Source organism: Trachinotus anak, unplaced genomic scaffold, assembly GCF_046630095.1.
Source record: "Trachinotus anak isolate AG129_WGS33_773 ecotype Australia unplaced genomic scaffold, CSIRO_AGI_Tana_v1 ptg000004l, whole genome shotgun sequence".
Lineage (NCBI taxonomy): Eukaryota > Metazoa > Chordata > Actinopteri > Carangiformes > Carangidae > Trachinotus > Trachinotus anak.
In genome coordinates, this window is record NW_027273855.1 from 13,300,591 (window position 1) to 13,323,349 (window position 22,759).

General features: G+C 42.7%; 1 protein-coding gene across 1 annotated transcript in view; it reads left to right on the forward strand.

Annotated features, from left to right (window-relative positions):
• dip2ba (disco-interacting protein 2 homolog Ba) overlaps nucleotides 1-22,759 on the forward strand; it is a 42,848-nt gene that overhangs the window by 11,193 nt on the left and 8,896 nt on the right. Inside the window, exons 2-25 of the mRNA XM_071476092.1 lie at nucleotides 8,936-9,007; nucleotides 10,395-10,550; nucleotides 10,667-10,792; nucleotides 11,080-11,316; nucleotides 11,453-11,581; nucleotides 12,392-12,511; nucleotides 13,101-13,298; nucleotides 13,616-13,707; nucleotides 13,786-13,896; nucleotides 14,519-14,642; nucleotides 14,988-15,097; nucleotides 15,232-15,334; nucleotides 15,787-15,851; nucleotides 15,957-16,050; nucleotides 16,876-16,995; nucleotides 17,130-17,244; nucleotides 17,896-18,035; nucleotides 18,202-18,338; nucleotides 18,935-19,015; nucleotides 19,114-19,241; nucleotides 19,688-19,802; nucleotides 20,051-20,252; nucleotides 20,464-20,576; nucleotides 22,676-22,756. Coding sequence (XP_071332193.1) covers nucleotides 8,936-9,007; nucleotides 10,395-10,550; nucleotides 10,667-10,792; nucleotides 11,080-11,316; nucleotides 11,453-11,581; nucleotides 12,392-12,511; nucleotides 13,101-13,298; nucleotides 13,616-13,707; nucleotides 13,786-13,896; nucleotides 14,519-14,642; nucleotides 14,988-15,097; nucleotides 15,232-15,334; nucleotides 15,787-15,851; nucleotides 15,957-16,050; nucleotides 16,876-16,995; nucleotides 17,130-17,244; nucleotides 17,896-18,035; nucleotides 18,202-18,338; nucleotides 18,935-19,015; nucleotides 19,114-19,241; nucleotides 19,688-19,802; nucleotides 20,051-20,252; nucleotides 20,464-20,576; nucleotides 22,676-22,756 — 2,969 coding nt within the window. The remainder of the gene's footprint in view (nucleotides 1-8,935; nucleotides 9,008-10,394; nucleotides 10,551-10,666; nucleotides 10,793-11,079; nucleotides 11,317-11,452; nucleotides 11,582-12,391; nucleotides 12,512-13,100; nucleotides 13,299-13,615; nucleotides 13,708-13,785; nucleotides 13,897-14,518; nucleotides 14,643-14,987; nucleotides 15,098-15,231; nucleotides 15,335-15,786; nucleotides 15,852-15,956; nucleotides 16,051-16,875; nucleotides 16,996-17,129; nucleotides 17,245-17,895; nucleotides 18,036-18,201; nucleotides 18,339-18,934; nucleotides 19,016-19,113; nucleotides 19,242-19,687; nucleotides 19,803-20,050; nucleotides 20,253-20,463; nucleotides 20,577-22,675; nucleotides 22,757-22,759) is intronic.

A 22,759-nucleotide genomic window follows, 5' to 3' on the forward strand; every position in this document is an offset into this window, starting at 1 on the left:
TAACTGTGTGCCTTTCATCTCTAAAACAGACACACATAGTTATTGAAACAAATATCTGTGTAGTAGTTAGACCTGGATTTTGATCAGCACTTTCCTTTAACACAGCTGACATTCTGACTTGGCATAGCAGGAAAAACACGGGTTTTCCTGATAACTTTCATGTTGGCTCAGTTTTATTAAGTGTTCCATTATGTAATTTTAATGAGCCAGTAAGCACGATAGAAGTGAAAACCTGGAACTGACAGATGGCTGCTGTTGTGAACAGGGCCTATCAATAAACCGTCAAATTGTTGTGATAGTTCCAAATTAAATGGCATTTTAAAGCAATTATCCAGTTGTGCAATAACTCTAGGTGACAGATAATCCCCACTGTGGATGATACAGTAAGTGGCAGGGCAGCTCGCTAATCTGACCTGAAGTCAACCCGGGGGTTTGGTCTCTCACCTCAGGTGGTCTTGTTCATCTGTGCACCTAATGCCACAAACACACAGCCTGTTATCTAACTGACCGTTGCAGTCATGTTGTGCTTTCAGGCAGCCTAACAGTCAACCCACTTGTGCCCCTCTGACTCATCAATTAACCATGTACAGTTGCTCACCAGTCTTATCACTTTATGAAGTAATGTGCTCTGAATGTATCCATAAAACAGCTGGTCACTGCCAAGTTTTACGACATGCCTCTTATTGTCTTTAGGGAAACACAGTGACACAGAGGAGAGTGTCAGCTGCTGGTGAGAGGTAAATGAAGTTAGGAATCAATTACATTATCTGGCTTGTTCAGAAAAAAAAGGTTGTTTTCACGGTTTTACTATAGACCTCTGGAGAACGTTTTCTCGTTCTTCCGTGTGGCTTTCTCACTGAGCCAAAAGTAGAAACAAACTCTCAATGCTGCAACTGTCCCCAGCTCCGAACTCCACTGTATCACACAGCTGGATCAAGAGTCCGGTCTCTGCCAATATAAAGTGCACAATGTAATAGAAGTAATGGAGGAAGTAGAGCAATACTCCCTCTGCACTCAGACAGAATCTGAATGCTTTAAAAGCTTGGAAGGAACGTTTTAGTTTTATTTATTTTTTTGGCAAAAATAACTTGTACCTCAGTGACAGAAATGGATTGTGACTCACTGTTCATATTGGGCATAATCTTAATTTTGATCTGAGTACGGCCAACACAATTGAACTGAAGTGTTTTTTTCCCATACCGGAAGGTCTGATTTGATGAAACGATTAGGTGCTTGACTCAGGCAGGGATGAATTAGCCTGCATGTTTATGTGTGTGTGGGTGTGTTAGTATGTATGCACATGATTCGTGGGTATGGTGTTTGTGAGGCTTCACAAGTGAGTCGATGTGTGATTGCCTCACATTCAGGATACTAACACAGTGACTTTGATGTGTACATGTGTATATGTGCATTGTGAGCTGCTGCTTCTTTGCTTCTTTCTTTCTCTGTAATCCAATTTGCCATATTAGTGGTGGTGGTACTCACAGTGTGATGCCAGTTATTATATACCGCAAAAGCACTCTTCTGAGATCAGTATATGTCACAGTATCTGTTCAACTGACAGGTAATGGAAAACAAACTGGAGCTGTTGCTGCAAGCTACATTATCATTTCTTTAAGTAATACTCTGTTTTGGTTTTTTTTTCCATTGTTAATCTCCTAGTCCCTAATATTCCCAGTGTTCCCCTTATATTTATATTTAGGTAGTTTCAAAATTACACAAATTCTCTTTTGTCATTCTGTTTTGTTTGACCAAAAACCAAAGCGAATCTCTGTTTCCCGTGTTGATTCTGTCGAGACAGATTACATGTCCCCCAGCCTTTTTTTGCGGCTGGCCAGCGGATTTCTTCAGCCATGCAGATATCACTTCATCCTCCCTGTCTGCCTGAAAACCCCCACATGAACTCGCTGGGTCCCAGAGGAATTGTAGGCCTGCTTTTGCAATGGAAAACATTGGTCCTGGAGGTGGGAGGCCTTTGTACAAATGTTTGAATCACAACCCAGGCATGAAGAAAATACCCCCGGAGTAAGAACAGATAGCTTGTGATATTTAATAGCTGTGGTTCAACTGCTGATGCGATGAGAAAAAGCACCTGCACAAATCTACTCAGTCCTAAGGGTCCTAATTATCGAGCCCATCACCTCAACCAACCTTATACTGACTAGAGACTTAAATTATTATGCCAAAAAAAAAAAAAAAGTTCCATAAGGCACATTACATGCGTAAATCTTTCATTAGTGCTATCTGGAGGAAATTAGGATAAACCCGTGAAACAACCAAGCACGGGTGTGGACGGCCTGATCAAGACCATTTTTGTCAAAACCGTCTGTTCATGGAGGATTTTCATTATCATTTAGTGATTATTATCTCAGTTAACTGTTTAGTCTGTAACAAGTCAGATAATAGTGAACATTTCATAGCAATTTCATAAAGTAATTCTATTTTGTTACTCACTGGGTGAAGACTCTAAATTCTTGTCACTTGACTAACTGATTAATAGACTAATTGTTTCAGTTCTTAGTTCTCAGCGTAGTTCGTTCAGTTCTCAGTGTTAAAATGAAAAGTGAATTTAAACATGCTAAATTAGTCATGCAAAAGGAGAATAAAGATATTTACTATTTCTCTCTTCCCGTTTCCATTTTAGATCATGCTCTGTGGAAATGTGCTCCAAACATCTACTTTAACTAATGACCAGGTGCCATTAAATGGTCTTGGTGTCAGGCTCATTCATTTGCATTTCCTGCCAAGTGCTATTTACCCATGTTCTCAGCACAGCCTGCCCGTTGTTTTTGTGTTTCTGCTCCGAATCTCTATAAATAAGATCCTGTGGGTGACGTTAGTTCCTCTCCTCTCGGCCTCTCTGTTTATGTGTGCATTTACATGTAAATGTGTGCACTCGCACTGTGGCCACTTCCGAGTGTATTTCTGTTTGTGGTTGTGCCGTGTGACCTCGCTGTCATCCGCTCACCAAGACCCTATGGAAGAGAAGTCGTCTTCTGTCGGTCTCAGTTACTCAAGAGACAGTGTTGTATGTTCGCATCACATTTGTCACAGACAATAAACCACGGATAAACAAAGACGGCGTTGTGCAGATCGAACCAGTATCACTGGCTCGAAGCCCAACCATGACTTCACAGGGTTAGAAGACAGTCCTACATTTCAGGCTCGGACGCCAGCCTCAGCTCAGACATTTTTATCATCTATCCTTTTAACAAGTGCACACAAGTGTCCAGACGGAAAGATGTAATCTGTTAGGTTCAATGTAATCTCAGATTACAGATTAGGGTAGAGCCTACGATGTGAACGCTGGATTCTCACCATGTGGAGGGGAGGTTATTTTTACAAGCTGTGAAATCTTGGCTGTTGTCACTCATTAAAGTGTGTGTGTTTGTAAACAGTTAACCTGTGACATGTAGGCGCCTGTGTGCATATGCAGGGAGAGGAACTGACGCTGTGAAGCAAGAGGAAATTGTGGGTGACAGAAGCAGTCGTGCCACTTCCTCCCAGGCTAATCTGCCCGCAGTAATTACAGCAGCTCTCTCAGTTGGGGGGCTAAATATGTGTCTGCAAATAGGGGAGGGTATACAGTAGATGCGTGCTGTATTTGATGAGATGACATCAGTGTTGTTGTCACATCCTTGACAGAGAAGCAGAAAAACCGACTCACTGCCTGTTGTGCGTTTAACGTGGAAATGGGCAAAGCATGTACATACATGATCTTAGTCTCGTTGCTCTAAGATACTGGGTGCTGGGAGGCTAATCAGCTGATTCTTAAGCCACGCGGTACCCCCCCCTACACACACAGCACAGATCTTGTACCTCTGCTCTTTAACATACTGACTACTACTACTGACTTGAATGTGATTGTTCCTGTGAGTGTGTGTCTGTGTGTCTAAGGGGCAGGTTGGCGGATGGGCAGGAGTTGACTATCCAGCCCAGACTCTCCCCTGTCTGCTATCATCAACTATTAGCTCATCCTTCTGTCATAGAATAGGAAACTTTAGCCCAGCAGTGACCTCTGACTGTTATTGAGACCCCTGAAAGCTCTGCTGCCTGCTTGATTTTACCGCCTTTGTGCTTTTTAAGTCCTCGTGTGTTCTCATTATCTGGTCCCTGGGTTGCTGGGAGAAACATGTTCATGTACTGCCATCTTCATCTGTAACCCAGGGTGCTTTCTCTGTACTTCAAAAACAACTTGAGGCAGTTTCACACTTGCTTTTCTTGCTTTCTGAAACTTCCGACGGGGTTTTTCATTTAACAGAAAGTGCTCTGACAGGAGACAGATGGAAAACTTTGGCATTAAAAAGTGCTTCACTAGGCCTCTCAGGCAGACAGGAGCTTTTTCCAAAATTGTGAACTGTTTTCATTAACCACATAATATCAGTTAAGAAGAAAACCGTACAAAAGTTGGCAGCAGGTGTGGCTCTGATTGGATGAATAGCGGGGGAGCACACTGGCTTTGCGCTCTGAGTCTTATGAAAACATCTGAGACTTGAACCTAAGTGTCGTTTCCTGATAGTGACAGCTGGAATCAAACCTGCTTGTTCATATTATCAACAGAAACTGACAAAAATCCTTTCATGTCCTCTTCTAATTCCACTACATGACTAGCAAAAGATTTGTCCCACTTTGTTTGTGTGGGTTTTTTTTGTTGTGTGTATTCCCTCCATACAGTGTGCTCCTATAACCATAACCTCAACCTTTCCTTCCCTGTGCTCTCTGACTGCGTGCTGTTGTCCTACCACTATTCATTACTCATCATTTATTCACCGCTGATGTGGTGTTCGTGTTCCTCTTTAGGTTTATTTCAAAAAGCCACACTCAGTCTCTTGTTAATAGTAACGCAAGAAACTAAATGTTAAAGTGTGTCAGCTGCAGTCAGTGAGTCAGATGATTCATCGTACAACAAGACATTAATCTTAGTGCCCTTTAGGTAATATGGCTTCAGAACAGCCTGTATTTGTCCTTGATTCCTTAAATAAATGCCATAATCTGTATGTAGTGGGTTATTGGACCAAAGCTAAAGAAGGAGGGTCTCTGTCCTTGATGGATGTAGGCAGAAATCTACATCATAGTCACTTCCCATAAAGATTTAAGTGTTTAGATTTAATGACAAAGGGGCATTAGACTTCATCCTGTTGTTCACTAATGTTATAGATCCACCACTTAAAGCACTATAAACAGTCAGGGCTGTAGTTAGGTGCATCAGCCTGCTTGATTCATCTCCAAAGAGTAGCATTCACATCGTATCGTTTTGACTGTGATTTTGAGCACATCAGCCTCCTAGTTGTAATTATAAATCAGAGATTTCAGAAATTTCTGATAGCAGGGACATCTCCCACTTGGTGAAAAGAATAACAGAAGTGTAAGTGAACTGTCGGCTGCAAAGCCACCATCTCTGGCAGTTACATCTAAAATCTAATATAAACACTTATTTAAGTGAATAAGTGAATTTATAGGGAACTGTACACTGTTTTTTTTTTTTTAATATCTGTTCTGAATACATAACTAATTCAATATGTGTAACAGCTAATTAAATGGTGTAACCATCTTTGAATGACATGTTAACACTATGAATGGAGGTTTTCTTGTTCTTCCAATTCTGCTGATCATTCAAGTGCTTTACACAAGAACGCAAACATTAAAACAAATCAACACCAGCCTTAAATAAAGAAAACAGTTTCCCCAGATATAATTAAAATGAAATAAAACGTTCACAAAATAAGCAAATAAAACAATTCTAAAAAAGCACAAAGACTGACATAAAATGAAGTGGAACTAGGAACTGCAACTATAATTAAACTAATAAAAGGCTTTTTTAAAATACCTACCTACATGTTAAGAAGGAGTCTAAAAGATGATACTGTGCCCTATGATTTGTGATTCACAAAACATGAAGTGATGCACAGTACGCAGATAAAGCACAGATGAGCTGTAAGAACAGCTGTGATGTGCTGGATGAGAATGCCACTGCAGATTAGGACTGAAGTGGTCATTAATGCCTGAATGTATGACTTCTACTGTAAAAACCCCTTTACGTCAGAATGCACTTTAGCTCGCTATAATTATTGATGTAAACGGGAATGTTGCTTGTGTGTTTGTGCATGTGTGTGCGTGTGTGTGCGTGTCTTTTTTTTTTTTTTTATAGCGTCTGTGACCCTGCACTGTCATTTGTGACAGGATCAGCCCTCTGCCTGACTTGTCCTGAGGTCAGAGGTCAGCACCAGTTTAAAGGAAGAGTCAGAAAGTTACTGTCGTCTTCAATGAGCTCTGAAACTGCCGCGCTGGTCGGCTTGTTGACACAACTGTCCTCATAAATACACACTTTAAAAGCCTGGATGACAGGAGTGAGGATTATGATGATTGCTTATGAAAATGAGATGACCTATGCCACTGAATTAAAGCATCTAAGAGATATTTTTGTGCACACAGTTTACTTACACCCTGGCTCTACCAGAGTATGTTGAGCAAAAAAAACAACAACAAACAAACAAAACAAAAAAAAAAACACACACACACGGACCTGGTTTGACACACTGACACACATCTGACAGAGCAGGCCTGTAATGCCACTCTCACTCAGGGCTCACTCAGCATTCATTCCTCTGTGTACTGTAGCGCCCTTTAACCTGCACCAGCTGTGTATACACACACACACACACACACACACACACACACACATACACATACATTCGCTTCCTGCACCTCAGGGGAGTTTTTGGCCAGTGAGCTCGCTCTCCTGGCCAGTTGGCCCTCTCTGTCGGTGCGGCGCTCTCCAATCAGCACATTCCTCTTTCTCTAGACAGACACTGGGAGACGATTTTGGCAGTGCACACACAGGGTGGGGTAATGCTCATATCCTGTCCCCTGACCTCAGATTACACACACACACACAGTTACTGTACTGTTTTGCTCCTGCTCGCACTCAAAACACCACATTCTTGCTCTCTAAACATACAGCTTTTCCTCTGTTTTGAAGCAGCTGTCACAGTCACTCTTTCAACCCTCAGTGTCTCTGTGCCCACTGCCAGCCACAGAGCCAGTGTGGTCGTGCCAGTCCGCGCCTGTTGTTATGTCCCACACCAATACAGACTCTCCTCTGTCCGTGTTAATGACCTCCATCCCTCCCTTCCTCCCTCCCTCCCCGGCCCCACTTGGGCACCAGGACTGGGCTTGACAGGAGCCTGTCTCCAACAACAATGACGCTCCAGTCCACTACAATCAATTTGCTGTTGATTGCTGTGCTTGTACGTCTGTCTGTGAGTGTTCTCCTCTATATAAACAAGCCTGTAGCATGCCTAGGGGAAGGAGAAACAAAGAAAAAGAGACTGCAACACGCATTTGGTGCTGTGTTTTTCATCCCGGGTAGATTTTTTTTAAGCCAGTGTGTGTGTACCCAGGCATGAAGTCAGAGCTGAATGCCGGCCACCCCATTTGAGCTTGTTTTTATGCAGCGAAGGACAAAGCACGCAGCACTCAATCACACACTCCCTCTCTCTCTAAAACAGTCTCTGACTTTGTTTTGCTGACTTTTTCTCCGCAAATGTTGTGTACTCCCTCTGCTCGCTCCCTCTTCTGCAGTTTCTCATGATTTCACAGTATTGTGAAACCTCTAGAGTCTTCTGCATGGGAAGGGTCAGAAATACAATTCTGCAACCCCTACTGGTAATCTACATTCGCAATCCTAAGGGGAACTTCTTTTCTCATTCTGTTGTTTATCCAGGCAAAAGCCACACACCAGTGGATACTGACCAGAGTGTAACACATGGGACTCCCCACCCAGTGCCGGCTTATCCAGCCCACCACCCTCAAATCTGGTGTTGAACTCTGGCTCCCCCTCCTTCTCCACATTTTCTTTCCATTGTTGTTTCATACACACATCGGGCCATGTTCCCTCCCTCGCCTCCACCAGTGACTCTCACCATGTCCTTATCAACCCCCCCAAACTTCTCTTTCTCTCTCACTCCAACTTCCACCATCACTCTCCATTATCTTTGATTTTCTCCTTTTTCCCCCTCCTCCCAGTGGGCTGGGTGAGGGTCCCCTCATTGTCACTGCTTCAGTGTGGAGGAGGTGTCAGGGGATTGAGACTATGCAGCCCTTTGGCTCACTGCACTTGACATAGCATACAGTATTATCACTGGACATAGAGGAAGGGGAATAACTGTGAGTGTGGGAGATTGCAAGAGTGGGATTGTTTGTGTGTTCAAGGGGAGTGTCTATGTATGTTAGTTAACTGGATAGGGTGTGTCTTGCATGCATGTATGCTGCACAAGCAGAGTGTGTGTTTTGGGGTCCCAGTAAAGTTAAGTGGACTTTGTCCTGCCTCTGCTGCTCTCCAACAAACTCTGGTAGCAGTGGGAGTCCTGCCAGTCCAAGGCCGAATGAGGAAGGGGTGGTGCTGGGAGTACAGTGGGAAAAAGAGGGGGAGGTGGAGGAGATAAATGGTTGAGTCCCATGTGAAACTGGCTCACATGGCTTCCTCTTTGCTCTGCTAGCCTTCAGTTTTGCCATTGTTTTCTGCCTGGCATGGTTATCTGCTAGTTGGCGTAATCATATTTGGGTTTCGTAGCCAGGAGGAGGTTTTTGTGCACTCATCATGTTTGTTCACTGGGGCTAATGTAAGGCCAAACAATGGTGTTATCTCCTCGCCTTGTTGTAAATGGACTGAGCTGTCAACATGTGGAGTTCAGTAGATTTGGTTTAAAGAGGATTATTATTATGACTCAACCCCTGCAAATGTATTAGCCAAAGCAGGGGTTAGTGTGTGTGTGTGTGTGTGTGTGTGTGTGTGTGTGTGTGTGTGTGTGTGTGTCAGAGGAGAATTGTGTGCACCTCATCTGGTTCATGTGTGCGTCTGTGTACGCAGTTGTCTGGTGTTTGTGTGATAATTATGGCTAACATAACGGTGTGGTGTCGCTGTCCTCTCTCCTAGGTGACATCACACAGAAGGGCTATGAGAAGAAGAGAGCCAAGCTGCTGGCCTCCTACATCCCCCATTTGCCAAGTAAGACCAACTCTTCTTCTGCTATTGCTTTTTCTCCTCTGACCCCTCCCACTACCTTCCCTGTGTAATTTTGACCTCCTCTGTCAGCATTCTTGGTGTTGGTCACTCGGAAACTCAAAGTAATTGCATCAGAAGAACTCATCAAGTCATGTTTTCAGAATGCTGGAAGTTACATCTCAGATGGTTCTTCCCCATCTGTGTACCCTGAAAATAAATATGTTTTTTTATGTGGTTTCAAGTGTGAAGTGTTTTTGTTTTAGCTTCATAAAAAAGTAACTTCACTGTCAAGTGTGACTGTAATTCTCTTTGTCCAAGTTGTCCAAGAGAATTTTTGGCTTTCTGTGGCACTCTAGTGGCCAAAATGTGAACTGCACACACAATAACCAAGCATACGGTGTAACATGTAAAAACTTCTTTAATAACTGCACCAGTGCAGCAAATCCCCATAATTAACAAAACCACTGTGTGCGTCAGAGTTTGGGCTGTTGTCTGTTGAACTGTGGACACAGTTTCCTTTAACCAGTGTCAGTTTACAAGCAGTCACAGCAATAGGGAAGTACCAGAGTTTCACTGTATCACTATGAGCCAGTCACCTCTGTCCTCATTGGTTAGCCGATCTGTTCGGTTATTCTCAGTCAGCTGCCTCCCATTAGGGTGTGGTGTTTCCCCTAGAAAAATTGCACCACATTAACAGTGAGATGAAAAAATCCATCTTGATGTGTCAGTGGAAGCTGATTTTAAAAAGTGGAATACTTGACTCTCCTTCCTGCTAGTTTAACCTTGGTCTGTTTTGGCTTGAGCTTCCACATGATACATGTTTTGTGACGGGATTACACACACACACACACAGGGACTTAAAAGGACTTAATCAAATGAATACTTGAATTCAATTCCTATGGTTGTTAGTGCTTCCTGTTGTATTATGGGCAGTTTGCCCTGAATGTCAAAACACGTACTGGGAAGCTTTGAAGCTCCAAAGGTCACCTCCTGCTCCTGTACCCGTCCCCTCTGGCCTCCTCATCCCTCCAAACCATCCACCTCCACAGGGACTCTGTTGCTCAGGCCCTCTGGGTGGAGAAGACAGTTGACTAAAAATATATTTGCTTGAATCTAACCTAGTTTCATGTACTCTGTTAACAGTACAAGTTCCATCAGTCAAGTACATGTCCTTATTTCACTTCATGTTCAGAGGCTCTGTAGTGAGGCTATATTTAGGGAGCGTCTTGGAGTATCATTTAATATTCATGCTCCATGTAGCTGTAATGGCATTATGTAAAGAAAGAGTGTGCTCTTTTTGTGTGCAACTTTCCAAAAGCTCACATTTGATTGTAACATTGTCCTAGGTGTGCATTTATTGACACTGCACATACCTGCTTCTGTTCTGTAGATGTGGATCTGTCTCTGCCAGATGTACAGCTTTCCCCAGGCCACAGTGCCGACCCCAGCCCGAGTCCTGAGGCCCCGGGCCCCTCCACCTCTTCGGCCTCCAGACACCACCGCGCACACCGCAGTGGAGGGGCCAGAGACGAGCGCTACAGATCGGGTACACATCATATCAAACACTTTAAATAAACTCTGTCCAGCTGTAGTGGAATAGCTTTTTAAAAACATATTTTTTTCTTGTTTGTCTTACTCTGTTTATTCTTACTGTTTCTGTAGACATCCACACAGAGGCTGTGCAGGCAGCACTGGCCAAACACAAAGAAGAGAAGATGGCACTGCCCATGCCAACCAAGAGACGCTCAGCCTTTGTCCAGTCTCCCATAGATACCTGCACACCTCCAGGTAAACCACATTTCGCACACTCAGTGGACAGTTGGTTGGCGTAATGATTGCGGGGCCTACTTTTCAGTCAGAAACCTTGCTTCAATCCCCCTGTACAGTGGGTGTCCACACTACTGAAGTGCCCTGGAGCAAGACTCTGTGTCCCTACCATCTGCAGGGCAAAATGATAAATATTCCCTCTGGGGCTAAATAGAGTGAAAAAAAAATCTAAAGAGACTCCCAGTGATTAAAGAATGATTCAGGAAGACTTTGTTCCACTGATGTGCGTTACTTTCTCTGTCTATCAGACACGTCTTCTGCATCAGAGGATGAGGGCTCACTGCGCAGAAAGGCTGCTCTCAGCGCAGTGCTGGCCCAGAGCCTGCAGAGCCCTGATTACTGGATCAACCGTTCCGTCCAAAGCTCGTCCACGTCCTCGTCTGCTTCCTCCACCCTCTCCCATGGAGAGCCCAAGACCCAACCACAGCCCCAGCTTCAGCCTGCTGCTTCCTTATTGGCTGATGTACTGGCACACACACGCATAGGTAAACTTCTCTGCTAAATATCTTGAATATTAAAGCATATATATATATATATATATATATATATATATATATATATAAACCAGTGATGTCTGGCTGTTGTTCTTCTTTATGAGGCTCGCTTTCTCTCCTCCTCTAGAAAACAGTGTCCCCCCAGATGTGACATCCTCCACTCCCCAGGATAGAGGGTCCAGGGTGGACCTGCCTCCGGCGGTCAGGGGCATGAGCCGCGGACAGAGCCGCTCCAGCATGCTCGATACTGCTGACGGTACACTCACACTCACACAAGCCAGGATGTCTGTTAATGTCTGTTATGTATTCAAGCGTGAATTCTACTTTTAATGTCTTGAGAAAAATCTGTAATTTTCTGTTCCTGAAATGTGGTGAACTTGGTTACTGTCATCTGGTTCCTGCTTCAGATCGGGAGGTTAAACCATTTGCATGTTCTAATCACGGCAGTTGCTGAGTGACGTTTTCTGTTTTGGATTGACTGTGTGACTCACAGTATTGCGGTGACAAAAATGATTTGGAGTGTGTTCAAATCAATAAACGATGTGCCCATGATCATCCCGAGCAACCGTCAACATCATCCTCATTTCACTGTGTGGTGAATGCTGCTAATGACAGATATTTTGTGTTCTTTCTTTTGGGTCCATTAATCCTGTCCCTGTCTTGCCTTTCATTTAAAAAAGGAAAAAGAAAAGGTAATATAAATCGAAATCGGGGAATGGGAGGGATGCTGAAGAGGCCCAACTCAGCTTGCTTTCCAGCCTGGTGTTTGTCCATCTGTCTTCATGTTTGTCTCGTGTTTGTAGGTCTAGACGTAGAGAACCTCCTCTATTTGATTTTCCTATCGTCCAATCTGTGTCTCTTCAAGCACAAATTTCCCTTTCGAATCCTTGCTGCTGCTGATTCTGGTCCTGACTGTGTGCTAGTGCGTAGGGTTCTGCCTGTCTGAGGGTGTGTGATGAAGTAGAGATTTGTGTTAGAATAGATTTGCATGTGTGGGTGAGTGGTGTGTTTTTGGTTGCTTGTTTGCATATGTTTATGACTGTAGTTGTTCTTGATGTTTGTCCAGGCGTGCCTGTCAACAGCAGGGTGTCCACGAAGATCCAGCAGCTGTTGAACACACTCAAACGGCCCAAAAGACCACCACTCAGCGAGTTCTTCCTTGATGACTCTGAGGAAATTGTAGAGGGTGAGATACACCTTCTCAACAATAACAGCATGCATATAGATTCAGGCTCTGGTTCTTTTTGCTGGTAAAAGGAGGAACAGTCACAGAAATATTCAAAGGAATAAGCCCTCATTCACGGCAGCACATTCATCATATCCCATATAGTCTGTTCAACAATATCTCACAATTTACTGGATGGATATCTTCATTCTGACTGATAGTGGATGGTCTTTTTTCAGCTATTGTATTGTCAGATTGCCCAATTACTTACACAACTATTAACACAGACAACATAAATAGGAATAATGCTATGCTAAATAATGCTATTTATGTAGAATTAAAAAAAGAAAAACTGGCCAAAATAACCTGCTCTATTGTTTTGCACCAGCCAGAGAAAACTGTTATTTTAAAGCAAAACACACTGCTGAGAAATTACATGCAAATCCTCTTGGCTGTTGAATGGTTGGTGACTAGCTTATTCATTGCTTATACTCAGTTCTTGAAAAAGATCCAGATTCTGTTATGTTGCTCACAGTGTTATTGCTGGGTTTCAGCCTTATTTGTTGTCTCTTCTAAACATCTACTTATCTGTGTCTCTTTTGATGCTCAGTTCCCCAGCCGGACCCTAACACCCCGAAGCCAGAGGGACGTCAAATCATTCCGGTGAAAGGGGAGCCCCTCGGAGTGGTCAGTAACTGGCCCCCTGCCCTGCAGGCTGCTCTGGCCCGCTGGGGGGCCACCCAGGCCAAGAGTCCTGCCCTCACTGCTCTGGACATCACTGGCAAACCCCTCTACACGCTCACATACGGTGAGCAACTACTCGACTCGACAGTTTTTGTTCAACTTCTTAGTTTATGAAGCCCAAATATAGGTGTTCACATATTCATATTACTGTGTCCACCAAATGTGATTGTGAGATATATTTTTTTGCATATTATTTGGTTTAGCTGAATAAATATTTCACCGGTCTGACAAGAACAACACCTACAGTACATTTCCTCCCATGTGGAGCTACAGTGGGTTGTGGAGTTGAACTATCATGGATCAGTTATGCAACATTAATACTTGGCAAATAGACAATAAACAGGACATTTTAAAATCATCATTCACTTCTATTCTTCACAGGCAAACTGTGGAGTCGCAGTCTGAAGTTGGCTTATACACTGCTGAATAAACTGGGCACCAAGACTGAGCCTGTCCTACAACCTGGAGATCGGGTAAGCGTCTGCCAGTCACCACTCTGTATGTAAAGTGCAAAGGAACATGACAAGGAAAATAAGTTTTCTGTTTCTCAGGTGGCGCTGGTCTATCCCAACAGTGACCCTGGCATGTTCTGGGTGGCTTTCTATGGCTGCCTGTTAGCTGAGGTCATCCCTGTGCCCATTGAGGTACCACTGTCACGACAGGTAAAGATGTCACTCTATGGTCCTCTATGGTGATCACTGAGAAATACAAAATCAGATGTAATAATGATACTGTGTTGTCAAATAAAAGACCATACTGTCTATGAGAATGATGCAGCCAAACACTTTATAATTCAGTCAGGTCCAAAACGTATACCCACAATCTACCAGAAGCATGTAGTGTCACTCGCCAAACAGGCTCATACTTTTTTATGACTAATATCGGTCCCAGTTATCTTGGATTTTGTGCCACTTAATGAAAGATAAATAAGATTAATTATAACTGAGCAGCTGTTTTATTTATTAACTGTTATTAACCGTTTTTAGAAATTTGAAGCCTTCATTTTTAGATATGGAGAAACTTTTTTCACTATTTTGTGACATTTTATAGAATAAATCAGGAAAATAATCAGTAATAATCAAATTTATTCAGTAATGAAAATATTCGTTAGTTGTAGCCCTAATGTATGTGCTTCCACTCATCACTGTGTATATGATGTATACAATGCCTTATTACTCACATGTCCAAATAGACAATACAGATTTATTTACATTTATTTACAGTTATCTATATGTGCATCTCCCAGCGTGTCGTAAGTGTCTTCACCCTTGTCTCTCTCCGCAGGACGCAGGCAGTCAGCAGATTGGCTTCCTGTTGGGCAGCTGTGGTGTTAGTCTGGCACTGACCAGTGAGGTGTGTCTCAAAGGGCTGCCCAAGACACCAAACGGAGAGATCATCCAGTTCAAAGGTCAGCCAGCCTAAACGCACCATTGCCCATGCTGCTGGCTCAGCAGGAGTCATCTCTGTCTTAGTCTCTGAGGGAGCCATTAGAAAGACTCATTAAAGCAAATATACAGTGTGATGTTCAAAGGCCAATTTAGGAGCAAAATGTGTGAGTGGGTGGCTGTGTAATCACTCTGCTTTCTAAGTATTGGCTGCTCACCTTTGGCCTTGAAACCAGAAGGTTGCAGGGTGAACATCATCAATTTATGACCACTCCACATTAGTGTGCCTAAACTCTCTTTGGTTTTTTCTTTGTGTCAGCTAAAATATTTATTTGTGTTTTTTTCTGGTGTTGTGATTATGTCACCAGGATGGCCCAGGATGAAATGGGTAGTGACAGACACCAAGTACCTGACTAAACCATCCAAAGACTGGCAGCCTCACATCCCCACAGCCAACACAGACACCGCCTACATAGAGGTACTCTTCAACATTCTTCAACATTACATTTTTTAGTAGTAGTTGTACTAGTTGTTTTTTTCTGTTTTGGTTATGATACATTTTATTTGATTTTTAATTTTTGTGTTTGTTTTTGTGTGTCCCTTCCACCAAAGTACAAAGCGAGTAAGGAGGGAACAGTGATGGGAGTTGCTGTGTCCAAGATCTCCATGCTGACCCACTGTCAAGCCCTGACACAGGCCTGTAACTACTGCGAAGGTCAGAGCTCAGCACTTTGTGCAACTTGCTTCTCTCCTTCTCTCTCTCTCTCTCTCTCTCTCTCTCTCTCTCTCTCTCTCTTCTCTCTCTTCTCTCTCTTCTCTCTCTTCTCTCTCTTCTCTCTCTTCTCTCTCTTCTCTCTCTCTCTCTCTCTCTCTCTCTCTCTCCCCCTCCCTCCCTCCCTCCCTCCTACTCTTGTGCGTGTGAGGGTCAGATGGCGAGGCATTATAAACTAAGCATTAAAACAAATTTTACATCCGTGCTCAGCCCTTGAGCTCTTCAGCAGGACGTTTCATCGGAAGCCTGCCCTATAATTAATTTTCACTCTCTCCTCTTCAGTGAGACGCTGTCAGAAATGCATGGCATGAAAACCTCTGAGAAGATTAGGATTAGGATCAGTTATCAAGTGACTGCATATATCTTCACTGATGTCTTTGTGTTTTCTCTCTTAGGGGAGACACTGGTTAATGTGTTGGACTGCAAGAAGGATATGGGCATGTGGCATGGTGTCTTAACGGTGAGGCTGAACAATTTCTACAGTATATTCAGACCAGCTGATCCTCTTAAATTTGGTATGAAGCACAGTGTGACATTGATCATATGTGTATCTTTTTCCTTGCAGAGTGTCATGAATAGAATCCACACCATCACAGTGCCATATGCTGTCATGAAAGCCTGTCCTATGTCCTGGGTGCAGAGGGTCCACATTCACAAAGGTGCAGCTAATATCCAACCTTGTATAGTTTTACTATTTTTGCCTAGTTTTTAGCCTATGTACTGTTTTAGCCAATAAAAGTAAAGTGAGGATGCTTTCAAAAATAATACTGTAAATTGTTCTTATTTATCAATTAACATCAGTTGCAGTAAACAGAAAAAAACAAAATGACATCAGTATTTGGTGTGACTACACTTTGCCTTTAAAATAGCACCAGTTATAGGTACAGTTCTACACAGATTCAGTGGTACCCAGCAGGTAGGCTGTTTCAAGCATTTTGGAGAACTTGCCTCAGTTCCTCTGTGGATTTAGGATGACTCATTGTCTTCTGTTTTGTCATGTAATCTTAGACTTAGACTCCACGATGTTGAGTTCAGGGCTCCTTGTTCTTCATGTTAAATTTAGTTCTTTATGACTCTGGCTCTGTGTTTGGGGTCATTGTCATGCATTCTTGCAGAATGAACTTGGTACCAATCAGAACCCTCTCTGATGGCACTGATGATGGATAAGAATCTAAAAGTACACAAAAATCTTTGAACTGTACTGTATATGTATTTAAACTAATTACAGATTAAGTTAAAAGATAAACCATGGATTGTACACATCAAATAAAAACAGATTGTATTTGAAATGATAGAAAAAGGCTCATTAAATGATGACCACTTACTAGACCACCAAGATGGATAATGTTAGAAAATGACTAAGAAAAAGAGTAATGGAGAAACAATACAGCAAACTCAAAAATGTACACATAAGGGATAACACAATCTGTAAACACTGAATGTTACTGCACCTTATGTAACATGTCCCCTTTACCCTCTTATAGCACGTGTGGCCTTGGTGAAGTGCCGTGACCTCCACTGGGCCATGATGGCCCACAAGGACCAGAGAGACACCAACCTGTCCTCTATACGTATGCTGATTGTGGCGGATGGTGCAAACCCATGTGAGTCACTTTGTCTGCACTAACACTGTCCCTTTGTAATAAAGAATTATTACACACTATCATTTTGTTCAGTTGTGAACTTTGACTAGAACTGCTCCGCTGTAGTAATGTTTTCATCCATTGTTTCTTTTCAGGGTCTGTGTCGTCATGTGATGCCTTCCTGAATGTGTTCCAGTCTCATGGTCTGAAGCCTGAGGTCATTTGTCCGTGTGCCACCTCCCCTGAGGCCTTAACTGTGGCCATACGCAGGTACTACATCTGTATCCTCACATGCTCCAAAACTTGTGTAGTTTTGCCTGCAAACGGCAAGAGATACTTTGCACATAATATTATACACCACAACAATAAGAATAAGAATAATACATCTCTTAAGTGTTTCAAATGTGTTTGTTTTCTTGTTACTTTGTAACTGATTGCCCACAAGTCTAAGAAGACGGTGGGAGACAGACTCAGTGAGAGGAACAAACAGACGTAAACAGGGACTCATGGTTAGACGTAAACAGACTTGTGGTTTTGACACCAACTGGCATGACTCCTATGCTTACACAGCTGGTTACTCACAAAGTCACAGCTCCAGCCAACATCATACATCATACCACTGCACTTTGAGACTAAGGCTGCCTTCCTGTCTGGCTTGTGTTTTTTGTGACACCATCACTTCTCTGTTTTAAGTTGAAATTGTCATTGTAAGATGTCAACAGGCACAACAGGGATCTATAAAATTAAGTTCTTGTACCGAGGGACTCCTTAATTTGAAACACATCAAATCCACAATCAAAGGTTAAAATGTACAGTATGTAAAAATGATACATAGCATAGACTGTGAATAAATGAATATATGTATATGAATACAATTAAAACATGATAATTGAAAATACACAATATTTGCCTTCTCTGTAGGCCTGGTGCACGAGGAGCTCCACTGCCAGCCAGAGCCATCCTGTCCATGGGCGGGCTGAGCCACGGCGTGATCAGGGTGAACACAGAGGACAAAAACTCTGCTCTCACGGTTCAGGATGTTGGCCACATTATGCCTGGAGGTTAGCAACTGCAGTTGGTTTTAATTGACACAATTTAAGTGCAGCAGGTGCCACATTTACTGTGCATTATTGCTTTATCTGTGTCCACTGCCTCCTACACCATCAGAATGCAGGTTCCTAAACATACTGTATGTAATGTCAGTGCTGTGAACTCTGTGTGTTTCAGCTCTGATGTGCATTGTGAAACCAGACGGGCCTCCTCAGCTGTGCAAGACTGACGAAATAGGGGAGATTGTGATCAACTCTCGGGCTGGAGGCACCATGTACTATGGCCTGCCTGGTGTCACCAAGAACACATTTGAGGTCTGTCAAAGTTTAAAAGCCATGTTTCAGAACCGCCTGAATGACTCCCTCCTCATCTGTTCTTGATACACTGATCTCTAGGTACAATTTCTGCCAAAATAATGGCGCAGAGTGTAAAAACACGTAACATGCTGTGGTTGTTAAATAAGTATTTGGTATGACCCAAGAAATGTCAAACATTCCAACTCGAAAAGTTATTTTAACCTTTGAGAATGAACTTTCTGGTAAATAAGCTGGTTTAGAAAATGGATGGATGGGAAAGGAGCACTGACTTAAATGATCCACTAGATGGAGCCACATACATCATACCACAGCTACATTGTATTTATTCTCTCATTTACTGATAAGAGGCTTCATAAGACCCTGTTCACATATCGTACGAATTAATCTCCCAAGCCCCTCAGAGTGCTTTTATTCAATACCATTCTTTCTTTCACTTTTAATCATTGTGGACAATATACCAGCCCTAAACTACAGTAAAACATTAACTTCTGTATCTCCCAGTTCTTTTGGTATATTTCTGAAAACTAATGACAAGGTGAGTTTTATTTTGCACTTGTTTAAGTCCAGTTTTTAATGTCATTGCGAATCTGTAGGTGATCCCTGTCAACCAAGCTGGAGCACCCATTGGAGAAATTCCCTTTACCCGGACTGGTCTGCTGGGATTTGTAGGACCGGTAGGGAATACATACACAAAAATAAAGAGAGATACTAAGTAAAATAATGGTTGTGAGACTTGTGTTTCCCTGCTGAGTTAAATCTGTGCGCTCCACAGGGCAGCCTGGTGTTTGTTGTGGGGAAGATTGAAGGGCTGCTGATGGTGAGTGGGCGACGCCACAATGCAGATGACCTGGTGGCCACCGCGCTCGCAGTGGAGCCTGTCAAAACAGTTTACAGGGGGAGGTGAGATACTGACTGCTTCCTGTGAGCCAGTGTGTGTCTGTATGTACAATTTCAATTTCAAGGAAGGAAGGAGGAAGACCATTCCAGTAAATAAATGTTCCCATACAAGCAATGATACATTTGTGGTGTTTTTATTGGTAAGTGAGAAGAATAGCTCCAGTATATCCCTTATAACTGAATAATGCCTTTATAGGCGATCTATGACTGGGTCTTAAAAAGCCTCGGAAAAAAAGGCCATGGAAAGTTTAAAAAAAGTCGGGTTTTGTTTTTGTTTTTTTAACAAAGGTTTTGAATATTTTTTCTTGCTTGACATAAAACTTAATATTTAATCTTACACTTAATTCTGTGAACACTGCAGAAAACTCACCTTAGAGCCCTACAGCCTGTCTCTGTGTGTTAGACTAGAGTATGTGTTTGTGCTCACTCCTCTGCTGTCATCCATACAGGATCGCTGTGTTCTCAGTGACAGTGTTTTATGATGAGAGGATAGTGATTGTGGCAGAGCAGAGGCCTGATGCCAGTGAGGAGGACAGCTTCCAGTGGATGAGTCGAGTACTGCAGGTGAATTACACTTTAATTATGTCACGGATCAGACCCCAATAACTGCCCTCACTCCCTGTTATGTCTTCATGTTTGAAAATGTTATGTTCCTTTCAAAATCATAATAGATCAAATAAAAGTGCCTGTGTCTTATTCTCACTGAAGCTCACAAACACTCAACAGGATTTTCTCATAAGAAAATAGTATGGTATACTCTGTTAATTTTGCATTCATGACCACATATCACATGATGCATATTCCCTGCACAGGCCATCGACAGTATCCACCAGGTCGGCCTGTACTGCCTCGCGCTCGTCCCAGCTAACACCCTCCCCAAGACGCCACTTGGAGGCATCCACATCTGCGAAACCAAGCAGAACTTTCTGGAGGGAAACCTGCACCCCTGTAATATCCTCATGTGCCCACACACCTGTGTTACCAATCTGCCCAAACCTCGCCAGAAACAACCAGGTAGGTCGCCTCAGACCATATCTACTGGTGCTTCTTACATAACATCACAGCAAAGTGAATAATATAATAAATGTCAGTACGTGACATTCGAGTCCTTATTTAATTTAATCCAGTCACCAGTTTGACAATTAATCAATCAAACACTGGTGGGGTTTTGCTTCTATTTTGGAGTTTGTCACTGTATGACCCTGAGTGTTTTTCATTTATTCAGTGGATGTCGGTCCAGCTTCTATGCTGGTTGGCAACCTGGTGGCAGGGAAACGGATCGCTCAGGCTACGGGCAGAGAGCTGGGTGTGGTGGAGGACCAGGATCTGATCCGAAAGGTACTGAAATCATACTCACCACACTGCTACCACACCAGTCCTAGAATAATTATCAGACTCTTGATAATGGATGAAGCATCTTTGAGCACAATGTCAGGAAAATGGATCAGCAGTTTGAATTGTTAATATCTAAAACGATCTACGTCTGTGACTAACATTAACACCTGGACAGTGAGACAAAAATCTGTATTGATATATTTTATATGGTTGCTTTTATTGCTTAGTCACTATACTAATACCAGAGCTGCTTGATTAGTTGATTAGATGGCAGAAAATGAATCCACATCTTTTTTAATAATGAAGTATTCGTTTAAGTTATTTATAAAGCAAAAATGGCATCACCTTTTACTGTAGGAAACTGTGATGTTTTTATTGTTTTCTGATGTTTTATAGACCAAACAAATAATCAACAAATAAACCAAAATAATCAGGAAATGAATGGAAAAAATGAATTATTAGTTGCATCTGTTTACTATATGAAACATCAGCCTATTCAAATTAAACTGATGTATAAAATGTTCTGATTGGTTGCTAATGTCTTATCCTAAACCTCTGTTGTTCTGCCTTCACCTTGTTCGGGTTGGGCTTTAGCTCTGTATGTGGCCCACCATGATGGTAAGGCTCTAGACTGGCCCCCACTCGTCTTTGCTTCTGCTACTTCTGTCAGTCAGATGTGCTTTTGCAGCCGTGACAGCCTGATGGCCACCAGCAGCAGTTTTTGGCCCGACGCACAGAGATGACTGTCCAGGCTGGCTCCACGGCCAGCAGGGGTCCACACACCAAAATTAATATAATTCATTAAAAATGAATGAAAATGACATTCTCCATTTATAAGTGTCCCATAACAGACTCTCCCTGCCATCACCTTTTAAAATGGGAGTTGGCCGGCAGCCTAGTAGCTGTATTAAACCCAGCAGTAAACTGAGTGAGACTGATCGACTGTAAGTGAATGAAAGTTTACATTCTTTCACAAAATCTGCAAGTGCAGACTTCTTTTGCTTGAGGCAGGTAATGCACACTTTGAGCAAACAATTATACAATTCTTGCATATCACTAGTGAAAACCATGTAATCGTATATTGCGATGCATTAGGCAAATATCTTGTGAGTAATAATTAGGAACATTTTCACGTGCACCTCTGCTCGCTGTGTTCACTGTGATGCTCCCATGTGTAGCATGGCTTGATGAGTGGTCAGGGCAGCCGGTCTGCATGATGTGACTCCTGATTCATTGTTGACCAGGGCACGACCTGTCTGACTGAGAGAGTGGGTGGCACAAAGGATGCCTCCAGCCAGTGATTTTAATGGCCAGCAATGTGACACTGCTGTAAATTATGTTTGTATGTCCAGAGAACGTCATGGTGTTGCCTTTATTTATTTATTTAAATTTGTTTTTTATATGTGCTGCCTAATGTTCACTTGTCCCCTGCCTTTAAAGGACTTTGTTGCTTCCACCTTTCTGTCCCGTTCTGCCCTTTGCACTGGCTAGCTCCTCAGCTTAGTAACACTGCTGATCAAGACGCTAATAATGTGTTTTATATACCTTATGAGTTGAATCGTAAAAATAGCCAGGGGATTGTTCCCCTGAAGCCACTTTATTGAAGAAATAGTAGACTGAGGCACTAATCTGCTGTGGAAAGTTGTCATGACCCTTTGTTTGAAAGACCCAAAGCTTGTTAGTTTTTGACAGTGGCTCCAATTTGCCTCCTACCAGGTGCACATGGTCCCAGCATGACCCTACTCCTGGCAAAAAATATTCTCTGGACACTCCCATACTCCTGTTTTGTGCTTGTGTGTCTCTGTGTGAGAGGTCAAAAGTGTCACAGAATACCATATCTGTGATGCACCTTAAAAATGTTTGCTCTTTCCCGCTCCTCACAAAGTCTGTTCGAAATGAATAAATTTATCTGTTGTCACCGAGAAGACCATTTATTTGACTGTTCCCCCGCTTTCATGTGTTTCTATCTTTTGATTGTTTTTATATGGATATTATTTGCCACTGATGCACCTTTGTGGGATTTTTAATTGTGCAGTAAATGTATTCATTCATTTCACCTTTTATGATGATGTGATGACACGTTCCTCTCTGTACCTTTTCAGCACCAGTTCTTGTCTGAAGCTCTGCAATGGAGAGCCCAAACCGACCCTGACCATGTCCTGTATGTGCTGCTTAATGCCAAGGTA